General features: G+C 45.7%; 1 protein-coding gene across 5 annotated transcripts in view; it reads left to right on the top strand.

Annotated features, from left to right (window-relative positions):
- SPECC1L (sperm antigen with calponin homology and coiled-coil domains 1 like) overlaps positions 1 to 20,026 on the top strand; it is a 121,807-nt gene that overhangs the window by 9,604 nt on the left and 92,177 nt on the right. For 4 of the 5 annotated variants that reach the window (XM_079943465.1, XM_079943464.1, XM_079943463.1 and 1 more), the window contains one exon: positions 19,504 to 19,693. In XM_079943465.1, coding sequence (XP_079799591.1) covers positions 19,541 to 19,693 — 153 coding nt within the window. In that variant the 5' untranslated portion in view covers positions 19,504 to 19,540. Of the gene's footprint in view, positions 1 to 7,565; positions 7,587 to 19,503; positions 19,694 to 20,026 lie in introns of those variants that run through there. The other variant, XM_079943462.1, reaches the window with a different exon arrangement.

Genomic DNA, 20,026 nt, shown 5'->3' with positions numbered 1-20,026 from the left:
TCACGGGCCCAGCTGCTCCGAGGCATGTGGGATCTTCCCGGACTGGGGCATGAACTCGTGTCCTCTGCATTGGCAGGCGGACTCTCAACCACTGCGCCACCAGGGAAGCCCTCCAATACTATTTCTGTAGTGATTTTTTTTAAGCAGGAAATAAAAATTGAAGAATATATCCTGTGATGGTAGGCTAAGAGGGGGATTTATTATGCAAGTATGAGAGTCTCTGCTGAAACGCTAACGCAGTGTTTACTTTGTTACCCAAGGTTCATTATCCTCAGGGATAACCACCCAGGGTTCCTATGCTGTTTCATTCCTCGTCGCATGTGATTGCATAGGTGCTGCACCTTGTCTGGCCAGGGAGTCCTTCAGGTGGAGAGAGGGTGGTCAGCAGCAGCGGGGTCTGTATTGACGCCAGAGAGTGACTTCTGTGAAGGGTTCTTAGTCTCTGAACATCTTTGCAGGTGAAGCTTCAGAGCATAGTGAGATCAAGAGGAAAAAGACCTGTTATCTCTCAAACAGCTGATTACTTTTTGCATAGCAGTTACTGGTTTCTTTGTCTTTTGTCTACATACTTTTTTTTTTTTTTTTAAATTGTCAGGAGCCTGGAGCTTAGATATATGTGCCATGCTGCGTCAGAAGCGAGCTTGGGACATTTCAGGTGATGGGGGTGGCTGGTGGCTGCACTGAGAAAGAGATTCCCTCAGGAAACAGGCAAGTGAGAAAGTGAGCCCAGCAAATTCCCCCGTGTAGGTTCAATGTGATGCTCTTTAAAACAGTTGATGTTACACCACTGTTACCTGGAGCCCTGAGAGCTGAAGCGTTTTGACTGTCCGAGTATCTAGCTAACCGAAGTTAGTGCAGGAGCCGAACATTCAGCTGGTGTCTGATGACGAGCAGTCCTCCTGGCCCCGCTTGAGTGCCTTCGGCGAGGGAAGGACCCAACCAGTTATAAGGCCGGTCGGTTGGTGTAGGGACATCGCTGATTATTAGTTGCCTCGGAATCTGTCGCTTGATAACTTTCACTCTCTAGTCCTATTCCTGCCTTCTGGACCTTTTGAAGTTTGAAAACGACTATTTTCACTTACCGAGATGAAAGTCTCACTTACTTGAGTTGTTTTCAGAGCTCTCTGGACTGGAGACAGGCTGGTTATTAGATTTTCTCCTCACAGTGTGGTTCTAGAACTGCACACAGTACCTTACCAGGTCCTCTGAGGAGGACAGTCTACCTGGGACTCCTGTCTTCCTGGATCCAGACAGTGTAAATCAGATGATTTATTTCAGCTCAGGACTGTATTGTTGCCCTTGGAAGAGCCCTGCTGTGCTGTGGGGACACTTTAAGCCCAAACTCCCTCTTCTGCTACAGAAGCAAGTCTTCCAGGGTCTGTCTTTCAGAGCTTTCCTCTTCCTGGGAACTTGTGGACAATAGGATCAGATTCTAACCTTTGACAGCACCTGCACCCTTCCAAAATCTGCTTCTCACACACATGAACAAAAGATAAATATGTGCGGTGACATATTAATTAACTAGGTGGTGGGAATCCTTTTACAATGTATATGTACATCAGTCGCCGTGATGTACATTTTAAATGTGTTACAGTTTTATTTATCAATTATATCTCGGTAAAGTTGAAAAAAATTTGAGGTGAAAACATCTTGCCTTCAAAAGGTCAGGGTTTCCTATTGAGACTAGTCACAGAGGTGCATTCCAGGTTTCTTACTTCTTATTTGTTCCCAGATGGTGTGCAAGGAGGTAGTGATCCCTGGGGTTAGACCACCTTATGTAGCGTGGCAGCTCGAGGGTGTCAGGACACCCGATGAGCTGAGGTTCCAGCTTCATAGGGACCTTCCTTCTTAGACTGCTTTGGCCTCCGGGGGAGGGCTGCATGCCCCTTTAATGCTAGGGTCTCCACAGTTTTCCACTAACCACAGTTGGTGAGAGTCTAAGTTGTCGGTTTTCTCCTCATCCCCTTCTGCCCCTCATCAGCTTTTTCTTCCTGATTTCTTTTTGAAATTCTGTTGTTTTGAGTTGGTATCTTTTTGACTTTCACTTATACTGGTAACACGTAAATGATGACATTGTGGTACAGGACAGACACATTATTCCCATGGCTTCCTTGAGCATTTCTTTCAGTACCCTATATTGCATGCTCTCTTTCCTAGCTGCTAGCCTGCCAGCCCGCTGTGAAAGATTGGAAGTGAATAGGGGGTCGTCAGCCGTCCCTTGTATACACGGGGACAGCATCGCCAAGGCCTCAATCTGTATAGTAACAAGGAATGTTTTGCTTACCTGCTTCCACATAAGCTGCTGGTAATGGTTAGGATTTGGAAAAGGGGAAAACATTCCTGAGATGGGGAATTTAGTCACCTGTAGTTCTATATGAAAGTCAACCCCCCAAAAAACAAAGGGACTTCCCTGGCACTCCAGTGGTTAAGACTCTATGGCGCGGCCAAAAAAAAAAAAGAAAAGAAAAGAAGAGGAAAGTCAAAGTCAACTGAGAGGTGGGGAAGGCATATCATTATAGTCTCAGTAGAGACAGAGACTGACAGGCTTTTTCTGTAAAGAGCCAGGTAGTAAATGTTTTTGACTTTGCAGGCCATATAGTCTCTGTTGCAACTAATCAGCACAGAAGTAGCCATAGAAATACATGAATGAATGAGTGTACCTGTGTTTCAATAAAATTTTCTTAGTGGATCTGAAAACTTGAATTTTGTATAGTTTTTGATGTCACAAAATACTCTTGATTTTTTTTTTTCTCCCCAACCATTTAAAAATGCAAGAAATAGGGCTTCCCTGGTGGTGCAGTGGTTGAGAGTCTGCCTGCCGATGCAGGGGACACGGGTTCGTGCCCCGGTCCGGGAAGATCCCACATGCCGCGGAGCGGCTGGGCCCGTGAGCCATGGCCGCAGAGCCTGTGCATCTGGAGCCTGTGCTCCGCAACGGGAGAGGCCACAACAGTGAGAGGCCCACGTACCGCCAAAAAAAAAAAATGCAAGAAATATTCTTAGTTTGTGGACTGTACAAAAACAAGTGATGAGCTGGATTTGGCCCATGGACTGTAGTTTGCTGTCTGTCCTCGGTCATAGGCAAACAGGAAGCAGAGAGGACTGATTAGAGGACCTGGGAAGCCAGGCCCAGAGTTTTTTCTGTTATTTTCTAATTTAATTAATAAAGAATCTTTTACAAAAATCCACAATACCTTTATCTCATCTTAAAAAAGCAACAATTCGGGGCTTCCCTGGTGGCGCAGTGGTTGAGAGTCTGCCTGCCGTTGCAGGGGACACGGGTTCGTGCCCTGGTCCGGGAGGATCCCACATGCCGTGGAGCGGCTGGGCCTGTGAGCCATGGCCGCTGAGCCTGCGCGTCCGGAGCCTGTGCTCCGCAATGGGAGAGGCCACAACAGTAAGAGGCCTGTGTACCACACACACACAAAAAAGCAACAATTCAAAAAGAAGAAAGATGCAAGGATAGAAGGGATTGAAAGCATGCAGAAAGGTTCAGAGAGAGATGTGTGTCAGTCAGGAGGTGTGATGAAAGGCCAGTGGGGAGACTCATACTGGGCAAGGGAGCGAGTGAGGAGAGGGCTGGACACCAGGGACAGAGGAAGGGCAAGTCCAATTAGTGACCCGCTGAATGAGGAAGGCAAAGGAAGGCCTTGCTGAGTTAGACCCCACGGGGTGACAGCAGCAGTGGTTAGGCCCCAGAGGGGGTGGCACACACCTGCAGTGGACCGTGGAGTTTTTAGTTGTCTGGAAGATGGAGTGGAGCAGAACAGCCCTGGGGACTGTCCTGGGGGGAGAGACCCCTTCTCTTCTGCTGGTGGTGTGAGGAGTTGGAAAGAAGAAATAAGAAGTTAGGGTACGGGGAATTCACCTCTGTGATGTAGCGAGGATAGCAGTGTGCTGTTTGGTGTGGTTCCTGTAGCAGTCCTGTGTAGGAGCTCTTAGCCTCCACCTAGAGGTGCAAGGACTGAAGTTTGGACGTGAGTAACATGCCCAGAGCCACATAACAAGTAAGTGGTGGAGCTGGCACTTGAACCAGGTTCTGCCGGAATAATCTGGGTTCTTTCCACTAGACTGTGAATTCCTGAGTGCACAGCCGCAGTGTCCCAGGCTGCTAGTTGGAGATCTGCCTTCTGGCACCATGCTCTGTGTTTAGTGTTATGGCCCAGAACAATGCTGCTCTTCTCTCTCTCATAAAAATCTGTTTGTGTTTTGAAGTCCTTAGAAGGGATGGTTGTTTGTTTTTTTTTGTTTTTGTGGTATGCGGGCCTCTCACTGTGGCCTCTCCCGTTGCAGAGCACAGGCTCCAGACGCGCAGGCTCAGTGGCCATGGCTTACGGGCCCAGCCGCTCCGCAGCATGTGGGATCCTCCCGGACCGGGGCACGAACCCGTGTCCCCTGCATCAGCAGGCAGACCCTCAACCACTGCGCCACCAGGGAAGCCTGTTTTTTGTTTTTTTTTTTTTTCAATTTATTTTTGCCTGCATTGTGTCTTTTTTTCTTTTTCAATTAATTAATTAATTAATTAATGGCTGCATTGGGTCTTCGTTGCTCCGCATGGACTTTCTCTAGTTGCTGCGAGTGGGGTCTACTCTTCGTTGCGGTGCGTGGGCTTCTCATTGCAGTGGCTTCTCTTGTTGCAGAGCATGGGCTCTAGGGGCACGTGGGCTTCAATAGTTGTGGCAGGCGGGCTCAGTTGTGGCTCATGGGCTCTAGAGCACAGGCTCGGTAGTTGTGGCGCACGGGCTTAGTTGCTCCACGGCATGTGGGATCTTCCCGGGCCAGGGCTCGAACCCATGTCCCCTGCATTGGCAGGCGGATTCTTAACCACTGAGCCACCAGGGAAGCCCAGATGGTTGTTTTTAAAGCTGAAATAGTTAAATTACTCATTTGCAGTAAATCAGATTAGGTAAGCAGTGTTCTCAGAGACAGGATTTGGTAATTTTGGGGGTAATATTTTAAACCTAAGAAATAGTTTTGAAGGATTAGAATCTGAAGAGTCCCATCTGCTGAGTTTGGGGTGAGCTGCTGTACAGTTTGTATGAGAGTCTATTATTCTTTTTTTTTTAAAGATTTTTAATTAATTAATTATGGCTGCGTTGGGTCTTAGTTGCGGCACGCGGGATCTTCGTTGACGCATGCAGGATCTTTTTGTTGCTGCGCATGAGCTTCTCTAGTTGTGGCGTGCGAATTTTCTCTTCTCTAGCTGTGGTGCGCAGGTTCCAGAGCACATGGGATTTGTAGTTCGTATCACGCAGGCTCTCTAGCTGTGGTGCGCAAGTTCTCTAGTTGGGGCCACGGGCTTAGTTGCCCGGTGGCATGTGGGATCTTAGTTCCCAGACCAGGGATCCAACCCACATCCCCTGCATTGGAAGGTGGCCCACTGGACCACCTTCCAATGAACCACCAGGGAAGTCTCCATTACTCTTTTTTTTTTTAATTTATTTATTTTATTTATTTATTTTTGGCTGCGTTGAGTCTTTGTTGCTGTGTGTGGGCTTTCTCTAGTTGCAGTGAGCGGGGGCTACTCTTGGTTGTGGTGTGCGGGCTTCTCATTGTGGTGGCTTCTCTTGTTGCAGTGCACGGGCTCTAGGCGCCCGGGCTTCAGGAGTTGTGGCTCGCGGGCTCTGGAGTGCCGGCTCAGTAGTTGTGGCACACGGGCTTAGTTGCTCTGTGGCATGTGGGATCTTCCTGGACCAGGGCTCGAACCCATGTCCCCTGCATTGGCAGGCGGATTCTTAACCAGTGCGCCACCAGGGAAGCCCTATTACTCTTAATGTGTTACTAGTAACCTGTTACTGAAGCTCCGAGTTTGCTAAATCAGGTAACATTGTTCTGACATTTTACTTGTTAAAAATTAGAATGAAGCATTAGGAAGAAACATTTATTTTACACATTCTATTTTCTTGATACCCTGTTGGTTGCATTGCATTGAAATTCTGACACGTAATTAAGTTCGGTGCTTGGACTTTGGAATACATTACTCACGCAGTAAAGACAAACAGCATGATACTAAATTGGCAACAGCAAAGTCAGTGTAATTGAGTTATATGGTGAGTCTCACATTTTCACAGGGATGGGTGCACCATGACATCTGGAACTCAGAAGGAAGTGCTTGCCATGGTTTTCCTCTCTTTTCCTCTTACATCCTCATCCTGCCACTGATAAGTGAGTAGAAGTTCTACCCCCAGTTGCAGGATGTGGTGTGACAGGCTGTGAACTGGGTAATAGGTGTCTCGAGAGCGCTTCCAGGATTTCCTTCTAACACGCTTGTCCTTTCAGCAGTGGCTTGGGCTCTTCACATCCTAGCTCTGATTTTGTCTGTCTGTTTGGTTCCTTTCTCTTTGTAGTTCTTAAATGATGCCTTTGGCACTGGCCCTGCCTCGCCTCCTCTAGGCGCCTCCTCTATGCGCCTTGTGGTCCTGGTGAGGCAGAGAAGCCTCCACGTGGCTGCCCTGAGGGCGTGTTGATGGTGCTGGAGGGACAGTCTGGGGGCGGGGCTTCGTGTGACCCAGGTCCTCTGAGCTGGGCTTTGAGGGATTTGAGCTGCTTGTCCTCCAAGATTGCTTTGAAGGAGGAGGGAGTTTTCAACCAGTGGACACTGGACTTGGGGGAATAACGCGCCCGTGGGAGGGAGCTGCGCGAGGCGGGCAGAGGGCCCAGCACAGGGATCTGGTTTCATGAAAGAAACGTGCTGCTCTAGACCCCAGCTGCTGGAGAGAGCCCTGGAGAGTGGCTTTGGAGTTCTGGGTCGGGCTGTTTTGTGGAGGACTGACTGTCGAGCTCTGTGGTTCGGGCTTAATATTCTTGCTGTTCTCTGTGTAGCTTCTGCCCATCGTTCTCGTCCCGGTTCACCTTGTGTCTCGTCCCCGTGTTCTGCTCCCTCCTCTCCTGGCGCTGCCCTTTCCTCCCTGTTGGCCGGTCTGTGTGCAGGGCCTAGGGTTGCCAGGTAAGATACAGGATGCCCACCTACCATTTAATTTAGGGTAAAGAATGAATATTTTTTAGTCTTAAGTATGTCTCAAATGTTGCTGGGATGAAATACAGTGAGATGGGTGCTGTGGTCACAGTGCCTGGAGCAGAGTCTTGGCATGATGTGGGAGAAGACCGTAAGGGGCTGTTGGGGCGGGATGGCCGAGTGGAAGTGTAGGTGTTGGAAAGAGCGTGGCTGCGTCAGACAAGGGGTGGGGAGAGGGTGGGAGCGGGGCGTTTGGCCTGCGTCAGACAAGGTGTGAGGAGAGGGTGGGAGCGGGGCGTTTGGCCTGAGGCAGGTAGGCGGGCGCCTGGAGAGGTTGGGGGGCACCGGGATTTGGTTCGCCGGGTTGTGATTCTTCCCTGACACAGAAGGAGCTGGAGCAGGGCTGGCAGGGGTGGTGGGCACGGAGACGAGGGGATGCTGTCAGCTAAGACCTGCGCTCGGGGGCCGGGACGAGTCTCTACCATGGCTCAGTGTCTCACTGTGCAGGCCGCACCTGAGATTGAGGAAGACAGCCTAGGGAGCTACCCTGCTGTGGTGCTGTCGTGGGACATCTGGAGTCAGACCTGTTCAGACCTCTACCCTTGGCATCGGCCAGCTGTGGGAGGCTCAGGTGATCCTTTTCACGGTTGCCCTGAGGTCATCCTTACCTCTCAAGGTGAAGGAGGGTTGAATGAAATGCTGTGTGTGTGGTATCCCCAGCACAGTGCTTGGCATGCAGGGGGCCCTCAGGGTTTAGTTCCCTGCTTTCCTTCTTGCCAGTGAGGTTTCAGATGGACTGGAGAACAGTGGATTTTCGCCATCCATTTGGGATTGTTGGTCTGCCAGGCAGGACACCACAGAAGGAGGTGCAGGTCAGCAGTGGGTCCCTGTGACTCTCCTTACATTTCATTCTGGGAGATCAGAGAGAGCCTTCTTTGAGCTGTCTGTCCTTTCCCAGAAAATGTGGATGGAAATCAAGGGTGTAAGAGGCCCCATGTCATACACGTTCCCTGCTCTTTCAGTCAATTCTGTTGAGTTGGCTTTCTCAGCTCAACACAATGTGCAGATGAGACTGTATTTATAGTCTGCTGCAGAAAGACAAACATCTCCCTTCCCTCCTCGGTTTAAACCAATCTTTTCATGCCAGAGTTTTTCAGCCTTGACACTATTGATTTTGGGGGCCCTATAGTTCTTTGTTGCGAGGAGTATCCAGTGCATTGTGGGATGTTTAGCAGTATCCCTGGACTCTCACCCAGTTGTGACAACCAAAAATGTCTACTGACAGTGCCAAATGTCCCCTAGAGGGCAGAATTACCCACTGTTGAGACCACTACCTTATACTCAGTAGATATAAGAAAAAAGTACTCCTTAGTAATTTTTATTGCTTTTCATGTTATCTAATCAGTGAAGTGCTTATTGAAAAAAGATTTCAATTTTTATTAAACTGAATTCAAATTCTAATCTGTTTTAACTTGTTTAGTTTGGAAAGACTTTCTTTGTGCCATTGGCAAAACATTTCTCAAATCTAAAATTTTTAGCTTATTATTAAAGGGTTTATTACATTGTTACATTTGAATGATTAGTAAAATAACAAAAGAGAATGTTTCATTTTGTATTTCAGATCACAGTTTGTTATAAATGTACAAATATATTGAATTGATATTTTTAATTAAAAATATGGCTGACAGTTAATTTTATGAATACAGTATTGTGCAATTTTGTAACTGCCTGCCAGAAATCTGAGCATAAAGCCATGGTTTGAAGGGGCCATGAATAAACATTTTCTTTTTGTAAATATGGCTGAAGAAGGAGAGGAGACTCAAAATTTCTTGCATTCTGGGAGTTTGAACTTTGGGAACCAATTTGTTTTGGACTAAATCTGGAAAAACCATTTGTGTACTATAGCCAGAAATTCTTTTAGGCTGTCCTTTTCCAGCCTTGTCACTTGTCTGGAATGTTAAGTATCAGCAGTAGTTTAACGGCCTTTTAGCGCCTTGTATTAAAAAGATCTCCAGAAATGGATCTAAAGAGGTCCTAGTATAAGATTAGGGTTTTTTCGTTGTTGTTGTTATTTTTTTCAAAGCAGTAAGAAGGAGAAGACTTATGGTTCTAAGTTTGAAAAATGCAGGGAGCTTCTAGTTGTTTCTAAATATTTCCTTGTGTTAAATCTTGCAGAGTAATAGAAATCATAAATTAGTATGAGTGGGTTTTTCTGTGGGAAATAGAATTGCGCTTTTGGATTTTTGTTGCTGATAATTAACTCTTTTTTTCTAGTATCCTGTCTATCAGTAGTTGTGGTTTAGTGAAAAGAGTTCAGACTTTGGGCAAACTCCTTACTTCTGTAGCCTCAGTTTCTTCCTCCTTTCCAGGCACATAGGGTGGTTTCGAATCAAATGTGCTGGTGCTGGGCAGCACCGCCCTCCCCCAGGCAGCTTGCTCTGGCATTTACACAATAGCAACATCAACAAAGTGTCTCACCCTCCTCATCACCCTCTGACTCTGTGCCCTTCACAAAGCCAAATTTTTGAAACGTTCTTCCTTCATCTCCTACTCAACTTTTTCTCCCATTCCAGTGAGGTCTGACTTTGCCCCGTCCTTCCACTTGGAGCTGTGTCGGCCCTGCTTGCCATCTCCTCCTTCTGGCCGACTTCAGTGTCCACTTGGGCACCTTCTGTAGATTCGCCCCCAGGCTCCCTTCACCCAGCATTGCCAGGCAGAGAGGAGGTAGCTGTGAGGGGAAGGGGTGGAAGTTGGAGAGGAACTGCTTTTTCCTTTTCCTTCTTCTGTGGCCACAAGGGCGTTTGGAGGGGAGTGCACACGTGGGGCTGGAGGTGGAAGTGAAGGAGAGGTCCCTCTGAAGGCCGCCTTTCCTCAGTGCCGGAGTTTGCATCATTGGCTTCTGGGAGCAGGTAGAACCACCATATTAAATGTGCACATTAGTTGATAATCACACCCTAATTTTAGGCATGAAGTAAAATCTGTCTTAAAAATGAGAAGACATCATGTTATAATAAAAATAAACATTTAAAAGACACAGATAATAGAGAACAAAGCACTGATTAGCAGTGGGGAGAGGGATGGGGGAGGGGCAATATAGGGGTAGCGGGGTAAGGAGGTACAAACTGTTAGGTATAAAGTAAGCTGCAAGGATATATTGTGCAACATGGGAAGTATAGCCAATTTTTTTTTTTTTTTTTTTGCGTTACGCGGGCCTCTCACTGCTGTGGCCTCTCCTGTTGTGGAGCACAGGCTCCAGACGCGCAAGCTCAGCGGCCATGGCTCACGGGCCCAGCCGCTCCGCGGCATGTGGAATCTTCCCGGACCGGGGCACAAACCCGTGTCCCCTGCATCGGCAGACGGACTCTCAACTGCTGCACCACCAGGGAAGCCCTAGCCAATATTTTATAAGTATAAATGGAGTATAACCTTTAAAAATTGTGAATCACTATTGTACGTCTGTAACTTAAATAATGTTGTACGGCAACTATACTTCATTTAAAAATGGACATTAAAAAATAAGCTTTTAAAAATTTCCAGTAAGCTCCTTAGTCAGTAAGCATGGAAGTATTTTGAGCAGTAATGGACTTTTGTATTTAGATTCAGGCTAAGCACAGAATCACATGCCCGAAGGCATCTCCCTGGCCCCTCTCCTTCATGTCTCTGTCTCTTGCACCTTGAATACACGCCCACTTTCACATGTGCAGTGTTTTGACCTGGCAAAGCTCAGACTTTTGTTTGAGTAAGCCTTGCCTTTTTCAGTGGAGTCCACTCCAAGTCTATCTTTAAAATGTACACCTTTAAACGCACTTTCTGGTAGTGTGTTGCAATTCACAATAAGAAAGTTTAAAAAAAATGTATATGTTGAGGAATTCAGTATAAGAAGTCTATTGCATTATGATTTATTTAATTAAAACATTTCTTATTGAATTTCTTTTCAACGTTTTGTTTGGTTTTGTAGAAGTCGTGATTTTATCAATTGGTTATTGGTTTTGATCCATTTAGTAGCAACCTTTACTTACAGACTTATTTATTTATTTTAATTAATTTAATTAATTTATTTATTTTTGGCTGTGTTGGGTCTTTGTTGCTGGGCACAGGCTTTCTCTAGTTGCAGCGAGTGGAGGCTACTCTTCGTTGAGATGCGCAGCCTTCTCATAGTGGTGGCTTCTCTTGTTGTGGAGCACGGGCTCTAGGCGCACGGGCTTCAGTAGTTGTGGCATGCGGTTCAGTAGTTGTGGTGCATGGCTTAGTTGCTCCGAAGCATGTGGGATCTTCCCGGACCAGGGCTCAAACCCATGTCCCCTGCATTGGGAGGTGGATTCTTAACCACTGCGCTACCAGGGAAGCCCCACACTCCAATTTAGTTTGCTAAATTTCAATTTTCCCTTGACAGTGTGATTCCTTCTCAGTGTTTTAGTCTCTTCTTAATTTAAAATTTTAATATGATCCCTACATTTTGAATATGGAGTTTATGAAATAAGAGATAAATGTATTTAGGTTGCTTGGATTGAAACCTTTTTTTGAATTTTAGTAGGATATTATCAATATATAACATAAAAACATCATAGCTAATAAGCAATTTCCTTTTTTAAAAAAGTTTTCATTCCTGGTTCTTGAGGTATAAATTGTGAAATAGAATATTTGAATTTTTGAGTGATCCTAATCCATCCTCCTCGCCTATAAACAAGGCTCACAGAGTTCGCATGACTTGCTTGGGGTCATGAAGGCATGCCAGGCCTGAGCCACAATCCAGGTCTCCTGATTAGCGTTCCAGGGAACTCCCTACCATATATTTTCAGTGCTTCCTGATACGTAATTTTCAGTGGGAAAGAACCAGAAGCAAGTGTTGTTTGTTGACATCTGTGTGCCACAGTGTATAATTAAATGAAGTAGTGAGTAAAAATAATCTTTAGTCATTCTTTATGAAGGGTTTGTCTGACAGAGTGTCTTTTGAGTTGCTGCTTTTATTTTAATAAGGCATTAGTCATACTTGGGGCATGCAGTGTGTTGTTATAGACTACGATAGCTCACATTTATGTCATCATTACTGTGGGCCACCCTGCTAAGCACTTTAGGTTCATTATTTCATTTAATCCTCCCAAGATCCTTATAAGGAAGGTAGTATTATTACCAGCCCATTTTACATATGAGGAAACTGAGATTTCAGAGAGGTTAAGTAACTTGCCGAGGGATACAGATTTGAACAGACATGGTGGGTGGGGCAGTCTCCAGATACTGTAAAAAAAGCACAGTGGATTTATAAGTTATCAATAAAATAACAATTCCTTTTTTTTTTTTTTTTTCTGGCTGCTCCACCCAGCATGTGGGATCTCAGTTCCCTGATGATCAGGGATCAACCTGTGCCCTCTGCAGTGGAAGCCCAGAGTCTTAACCACTGGACCGCCAGGGAAGTCCCCACAATTCCATTTAAATAGTTTTAAATAGCAATACATTTAGTGTAACAGAGGGGACAAATGATTCTACTTGGAGGTGAATAGGAGGTGCATAGAGGAGTTCAAAGGAAGAAGTGGTGACCCATCGGGATTCTTGTGTGTCTACAGGTGGGAGGATTAGGGACCACCCCTGTAGTTAACACCAAGGGCTCCTGTCCCGCACTTTGCCAGGGCTGAAGGTGCTTCTTGGTGAGGGATGGCCTCAGAGCTCCTTCGTGGTTTCCAGGACAATCTGTGTTCTCCTTTGCTCAGGGAGGAGCCTTCTTGTTGCAATATAATGACAGTTAAGATAAATTCTTAAGGTCCTTTTGGCATTATTTCTGAAACTTGATTCGTGTGTTTTTCGTGGGTGGATGGTTGGGGAGGGTGGAGTTTCTGAATCACTGAAAGAAATTGCCATCCCTGCTCTTGGATTGTTGCACCATTTTTCTGACCTTTGAGCCCTGGTGAAAAAACTTCTGGAATGAGTGTGTTGGGGTTTTTGTTCTCTTTCTTGGTCTACACATGTTATTTTGTACAATAACTATAAATTAGGTTTTATCAGCTCCTCTTTATAGGAGAGGAAACATTTGCAAACATATGAAGTGATGAAGTGATTTGCCTGCAGTCACAGCTTGTGTGGCAAAGCTGGAGTGTGAACCCAGCTCTCCTGACTTGAAGTTCAGTGCTGTGCTGCTGTTCTGAGGCCCGGGGTCGGGTGGGGGTGTGGTGACACATCGCAGAGCCTGTTCACCGCTCTGTTCTCTACTTGTAACATTACCATCAGCTGCGTGAGGTGTATTAGGATTTTGGAGTCAGGAGGTACCTTTGAGATTCCTTAGAATTCAGCCTTTTATTGTAGGTCAGGATCCTGGTTGGACAAGTGACTTAAGATTGAAGACAGTGCTTTTTAGAGAAGAACTAATGGGTTTCAAATTGAAGTCAAAATTTAAAAATAGGGCTTCCCTGGTGGTGCAGTGGTTGAGAGTCCGCCTGCCGATGCAGGGGACACGGGTTCGTGCCCCGGTCCGGGAAGATCCCACATGCCGCGGAGCGGCTGGGCCCGTGAGCCATGGCTGCTGAGCCTGCGCGTCCGGAGCCTGTGCTCCGCAACGGGGGAGGCCACAACAGTGAGAGAGGCCCGCGTACCGCAAAAAAAAAAAAAAATTTAAAAATATCTCAAAGGCTGGACCTTAAGCTGAATTTGACCAAATGATAATTTTAACAGATACAGGTGTAAACTTTTTCAGAATATAAATTGCACAACTATGAAATGGAGAAAAGTGGAGTGTTTACTGTTCAGTTTCTTTAACGTTTCTGTGTGTTTGAAAATTTTCATAATAAAATGTTATCAGAGAAAAGCAGCTTAGCAGCAGTTTGTGTGAAAGAGGCTTTGTAGTGTTAGGTAACCATGAACTCTGGAGGAGCCTCTGGTAGCTCCTGGCCAAACAGGGTTTTTTCTTAGATTAAGTTGAGAAGTTCAGTGTCTAGATGGAGAAAGTAATAGTCGGCTGGGTGCTGTGCTTGCAGACCAGGTCCTCCTCCTGTCTGTGCCAATGGCACAGGTGTGCGAAGTCTGGAGTAGGGGCTGGAGACTCTCAGACCGACGGGGGGGAAGGGCAGACTTATCAAAGCGCTGTGCTGGTCCTCAGATCCTGGGAGAGCTGTGGGCTGAGGGTACCTTTGAGTATGGCTCTCAGATTCAGGTCAGAGGAAAGGAGTTGCAGGGAAGGAGATGCCCTTCTGGCCCCTCTCCCTGAGCCCCCATATGGTGTCCTTCAGTCCATCCTCTGCAGCACCAGGTTTCTCTTTAGGAAGGACACATCCAATCAGAGCGGCACTGCCTTCAGTCCTCAGTGCTGTGTGTCAGACCGAAACCCTTCCCCGCTGGTCGTCACTGTGACGTTTCTCTGTTTGAGCAGGCCCAGGTCTTCAGGGGGCCCGTGCTTTCTTAAACCTCTGACCTGTACCTCCCTCCCTGTTCTGCAAGGGCAGAACCAGGGACGATGTCCCCCTGCTCTCCCCATACCCTGTACATGTATGTCCCTCATGTTTGCAGTAGGTTCATCAAGGATGGAGACCTGTTCACTTATGCACCTCATTCTTCCCCTAGACTGTGAGCCCCTGGAAGATAGGTATTTTTGTCTTAATCAGCTTAGGATGTCCATCTATTTATTTATCCTTGTTTCACTAGATTCCCAGAGAATTGACGTTTGGCTTGTCTTGGCACAAAATAAGTGTTCAGTGACTGTTAAGTAATGACTTGCTTCCTAACTTAGTAGTCAGTATGCTCCATTTTTTGTCAGTGGTGCTCCATGTGGGGTTTCCTATAAGCGGCCTCCAAGATATTTTCCATTTTTAAGAGTCTGTAGTTTGATTTTTAGATAGTATTTTACCTGCCATGTGTGGAAGGTAAGAGATGGCCCTTTGTTTTCCTTATGTGGCCTCCTTATACATGTAAAGGAAACTCAAGCTTCCTGTGTGGCTGCGGCTATGTAATTAGCTTTAGGCAGGGCTTCTGGAGCTGTAAATCCTGTACTGGGACATCCTGGTAAGAGGTCCAGCCACCCAGACTGCAGCCTTCACACTGAATGCAAGCTTATTTGTGTAAATGAGAGCAGTTGTGCCTCTGCCCTTGCCTAACAATTATTTTAAATAAAAAAGTAGCAGCCCTCTATAAATGAATATGATTATAGCTAAGGTTTTTACTTTTACAGCTGTAACATAATACATACTGATTTAGACCTGGTAATAAGTTTTCTAAAATCTATCCAAAAGGTCGGTTTTATATTAAATAACATGGTAATTAGCACCTTCAAAATGAAAGATATTGGTCAAGAGTACCAGCACTGACTGATAGGACAAGTAGTAAGTCTAGAAGGGGCAGATTGAGCAGTATAATTTTAGTGTTGTTACATTTTGTTCATCTCTTGTGAAATCTTCATTGAGATAAAAATTGCCGGTTTCTGAGGAAGTGCTTGTGTATGGTTGCATTGGAGGCCATATGGATTGGCGGGCAGGGTGAGGGGTTTGGATTGAGACTACTGTCACTAAAGAATGGTTGACCCAGGGAGAGTTACATCATCAGCGCCCACCTGTGGGGATTCAGGGACCTGTGCTGGGTGTGGCGCAGCTGGGGCATGATGCCTGTCCATGGGAGGGGCTTGCGGCCTTCAGTGTCTTTCCCTATTTGGGGAGCAGTGCATATATTTCGATGTTTTTAGTTTAAGAAATATTTAATATCTTAAGAAATATTATTTGAGAAATACATGTGACACACTCCTTGGATTATTGTTATTTGAGATTATTCTTAGCATATGTAGAGAGACAGCATCCATCCTGTTTTTGTGAGGAGAGCTACTTTTTCTTCCCCCCCACACCTTGATTTCACTGGACTAGAGGTTGTGGTGGGTGCCTATGTGACACCCTCGTGCGGGCCGGGGAGGCGTAGTGGTAACTTCCATCGCACTCCTTTTCGCAGTCAGACCCTGGAAGTGCTGCATGCTGTGTTGTCCTCTCCCTCCACTCTGCATCTCTCCCAGGCCTGGGGCTCCAGGGAGGGTCTGGGCCAACGATTCCTGCTCCTTAACCTGATGTGGGGGACCAAGGTCTCTGGTGAATTATCACCTGTTTTGGAGGATCCTTGTCCTTAATAGGGGTCATTTTAGAAAATTGTGGAAGCTTTTTTGACTGTCTCAATGGTTGGTGGAGACTGTTGATATTTAATAGGTAGGGGCCCTGGAAGTGTAGACTCAATGAAGTGACAGTTCTGCAGAATGAAAACTTATCCTGAGATCTGCAAAACTTTGGAATATCTTGCTGAATAATTTATGTGGATAGAAAAAAAAAACCTGTTTATGACTGAGCCTAGAATCTTATTCCATCTTACACAAAGAAAGCATTTTTTTAACATACTTTTTGGTATATATGGAATTTTCCAGGGTTGTAGTTACTGTAGACATTGAGGGGAAATTGTTTTGTTCTCAGCTATGAAGTACATTAGGGTTCTCCAGAGAGATGGAACCAATAGGACGGAACCAACCTTATTATAAGGAGTTGGCTCACATGCATATGGGGGCTGAGGAGTCCCAAGATCTGCAGTTGGTAGGCTGGGGCCCCCGGAGAGCCGCTAGCGTAAGTTCCAGTCTGAGAGTTGGAGTCCAAAGCCAGGAAAAGACTGACATCCCAACTCAAGAAGTCAGTCAGGAAGAGTTCCCTCAGACTCCAGCCTTTTTGTTCTATTCAGGTCTTCGATTAGTTGGATGAGGCCTGCCCACATTAGGGAGAACACCTGCTTCACCCAGCGTATGAATTCAATCATTAATCTCCATCAGAAACACCCTCACACCCAGAATACTGTTTGACAAAATGTGTGGGTGCCCTGCAGCTCAGTCAGGTTGGCATAAGATGAGCCGTCACACCAAGCGTGGTTCCCGCTTTTAGAAAATCACATTCTGGAGAGCGTGCATGGAGATGGCATGTATCTGAGTTGCCAGGACCTCGTGCCCAAGTCAACACTGTAACTGTCAGATTCACAGTGATTCAGCTTAGAGCTGTTCATTTCTGACTGTTTTATTCCTAGTATAGTCTGGCTTGAACAGTTACGTGTCAAAGTTTGTATTTATTTTATTTTATTATTTTTTATAAATTTATTTATTTATTTATGGCTGCGTTGGGTCTTCGTTGCTGCGTGCGGGCTTTCTCTAGTTGTGGCGAGTGGGGGCTACTCTTACTTGCGTTGCATGGGCTCCTCATTGCAGTGGCTTCTCTTGTTGCGGAGCATGGGCTCTAGGCGTGTGGGCTTTGGTAGTTGTGGCACGAGGACTCAGTAGTTGTGGCTCGCAGGCTCTAGAGCGTAGGCTCAGTAGTTGTGGTGCATGGGCTTAGTTGCTCCGCGGCCTGTGGGATCTTCCTGGACCAGGGCTTGAGTGTCCCCTGCATTGGCAGACGGATTCTTAACCACTGAGCCACCAGGGAAGCCCAGCAGGCGGATTCTTAACCACTGTGCCACCAGGCAAGTCCTAGTAACTCTGTGTTTAACCACTTGAGGAACTGCCAGACTATCTTCCAAAGTGGCTGCACCATTTTGCAAGCAGTGCTTGACTCTTCCAATTATTCCGCATCCTCTCTAACATTTGTTACCATATATCTTTTTGATTATAGCCACCCTGGTGGGAGGGAAGTGGTAGTTCATTAGGTTTTAACTCTGGGACAGAGACAGCAGCAGGAAAGGGACAGTCTGTTACGTTGTCCAGTATGGTGTCTACCATGTAACTTTATTTTTAAAAAGATTAAAATTTAAATTTTAGTTCCTCAGTCACACTAGCCACATTTCAAGTGCTCAACAGCCCCAAGTAGCTAGTGGCTACTGTATTTCGGATAGCACAGATGGATACCAAACATTTTCATAGTTGCAGTAAGTTCTGTTGGATTGTGCTGGTCTAGAAAAAGTTAATTTGACAGCAGCTGGAGGAGTAGGCACAGAATGGGAGAGGGTCTGAGTAGTGTAGGAAGGAGTGCAGGCGTGGAATTTGGAGCAGAGAAGAAAGAAACTTTGGGGAGCCATTTACAAGATATGAGACTTAGAAAAAAGATAAATACAAAGGGAAAGTGAGACGTTGAAGGAAAGGTTCTTAGGAACTTGATTTTTCTACAAAATCAACTTAGTGATGGGTCCAATCTAATTCCTTAATTTTACAGGTAGAAAAGCACAAAGTTGCCAGTTGGCAGGGATTAGCATAACTGTGGTGCACGTGTTGTGGGAAGCCGCTCGTGTCTGTCTTGGTCATTTTCAGTGTCCTCTGGGAACCTATAAGGAGCAGCTTGGTGGAGCTAAACTAGAGGGAGTGCCAACTCTGGGCTGAGTGCTCCAATGGGACAGGGAAGTAGAAAGCAGAAGGCTTCAGGGCAAGCAGACGGGTGATTTTATTGTCAGCAATTACAGCATTTTCTGGAAGGAAGAACCAGGAAGTTGGGAGAAGGCTGGAGAGGAGACTGAGGTCTCGCTGTGTTTTGCTTGGTGTCAAAAACAGTGTTCTTTTTGCTCCGAGGCCTTATCACGGTGAGGGTGGAGTGGAGCCCCCTTTGCCCTGTCTCACTGTTCTGCCACCAAACCAGTTGGTACAGTTTCTGTTACGTCAGGCAAGATAAATCTGGAGCGTTCGAATACAGTCTAGGTGAAGTGTTCATTGAAGCTATTGGAATGAGCCTTTTCTTTTCCAAAAGGCTATTCTGTAAGTTTCTCTTTATTTTTATTAGTGTGTAGAAATCTTCCTAAAATAGACCAACTTCTTTTTTGTGCTCAGTGTAGTTTCTCAGCGTCATCGTACATAAACTTCCTTACGTTCACAGTAGGCTTTCATTTTTGTTAGTCGTATTATTTACTTTACCCAGACCAGGCCAATGTGTCTTTCCAAACATGATACTACGGTAGAGACTGCTTTTCTAGCTCAGCTGATAGAGGTATGTTGAAGGGTTTTTCTGGCCGTAGTTCTGTGTGTGGCCAGTGTTATTCCAGGTCCTCTAAGCTTGAAATTGAGTCTGTTCCACTTAGGCGAAAGGTTTGCTGTCATGGTTTTAAGGTTGTAAAAGAGTGCCCTTACTTTCTGAACCAAATATTGAGGCTTATATTCTTATAAGGCATTTTGATGCTTCCTCTTGATAAAAGAGATATACTGGGAAATATATTTAGATCCTGAATGTTGGAGTTTCTGGGCTGTTTTGCTGGTTTATGTGGAAATATCACAACAAATATTTGAAGTTAGGACTGTGCTGGATAATTTGGAAAGTGTGCTCACCTTAGAGACCTGCAAAGTGGCTCATTCTCAAGTGCCAGGATGATTATTGCTTCACTAAATGTACTGTGCGTTATTGTTTTTACTGAGAGAACTAGAATGTAGAAAATAATTTCAAGTTAGTGTTCAAGAAGGAAGCCTTGAAAACAGGGTGCATTCTGATTAATAAGTCTAAGAATTTTTCATCCTTTATTTTCTGTAGCGACATCGAGCTTTCAAACATTTTTATTTAGTTCATGGTAAGATCCTTCAAAAACAAATTTTTAGAGAGCTTTCTTACAGTTTTGTTCTCAGTATAATTTATCTCCATTTATCTCCACAGATTTGCTTGTAAATGCATTACGAAGAGGCAGCCCAGAATGAAGAAAACAAGCAGGAGTGTTGGCTCAGTGCCTAAGGTGTCTGGGATAAGCAAAGCGCAAACAGCAGACAAAACGAAACCCGAAAACAGCTCTTCAGCATCTGCAGGAGGCAAACTCATAAAACCTGGAACAGCAGCTTCGTTGTCAAAGGTATTTACGTGGTTGTGTTTAAATATGTGATGAATTGTAGGAGGAGTGAGTCTTCATATGATGTTTGATTTATCACATAAACGTTATTTAGGATTCACCCTCTTCAAAGAGAGTTCACGTTGTGGTGGACTTAATTGGTGTTTGGTCGGTCTTTACGAATGAAACCAAGTAGCAGGCTTACTTGTGAGCAAATCGCTGTGCCGGTGTGGGAGAGCCTGCCTTCAAGGAGCTTGTGGAGGAAAGGATGGAGGCAAGTCACTGGCACGAACAACTAAAATACAAGTGAAAAAGTCAGATGCCCTGGGAGAGCAGGAGAGTAGCGTAAACAGTTTC

Source organism: Stenella coeruleoalba (genome assembly GCF_951394435.1).
Source record: "Stenella coeruleoalba genome assembly, chromosome: 14".
NCBI classification, from domain to species: Eukaryota; Metazoa; Chordata; class Mammalia; order Artiodactyla; family Delphinidae; genus Stenella; species Stenella coeruleoalba.
The sequence above is the reverse complement of the archived record's forward strand: the minus strand, read 5'-3'. Positions and strand labels throughout refer to the sequence as shown.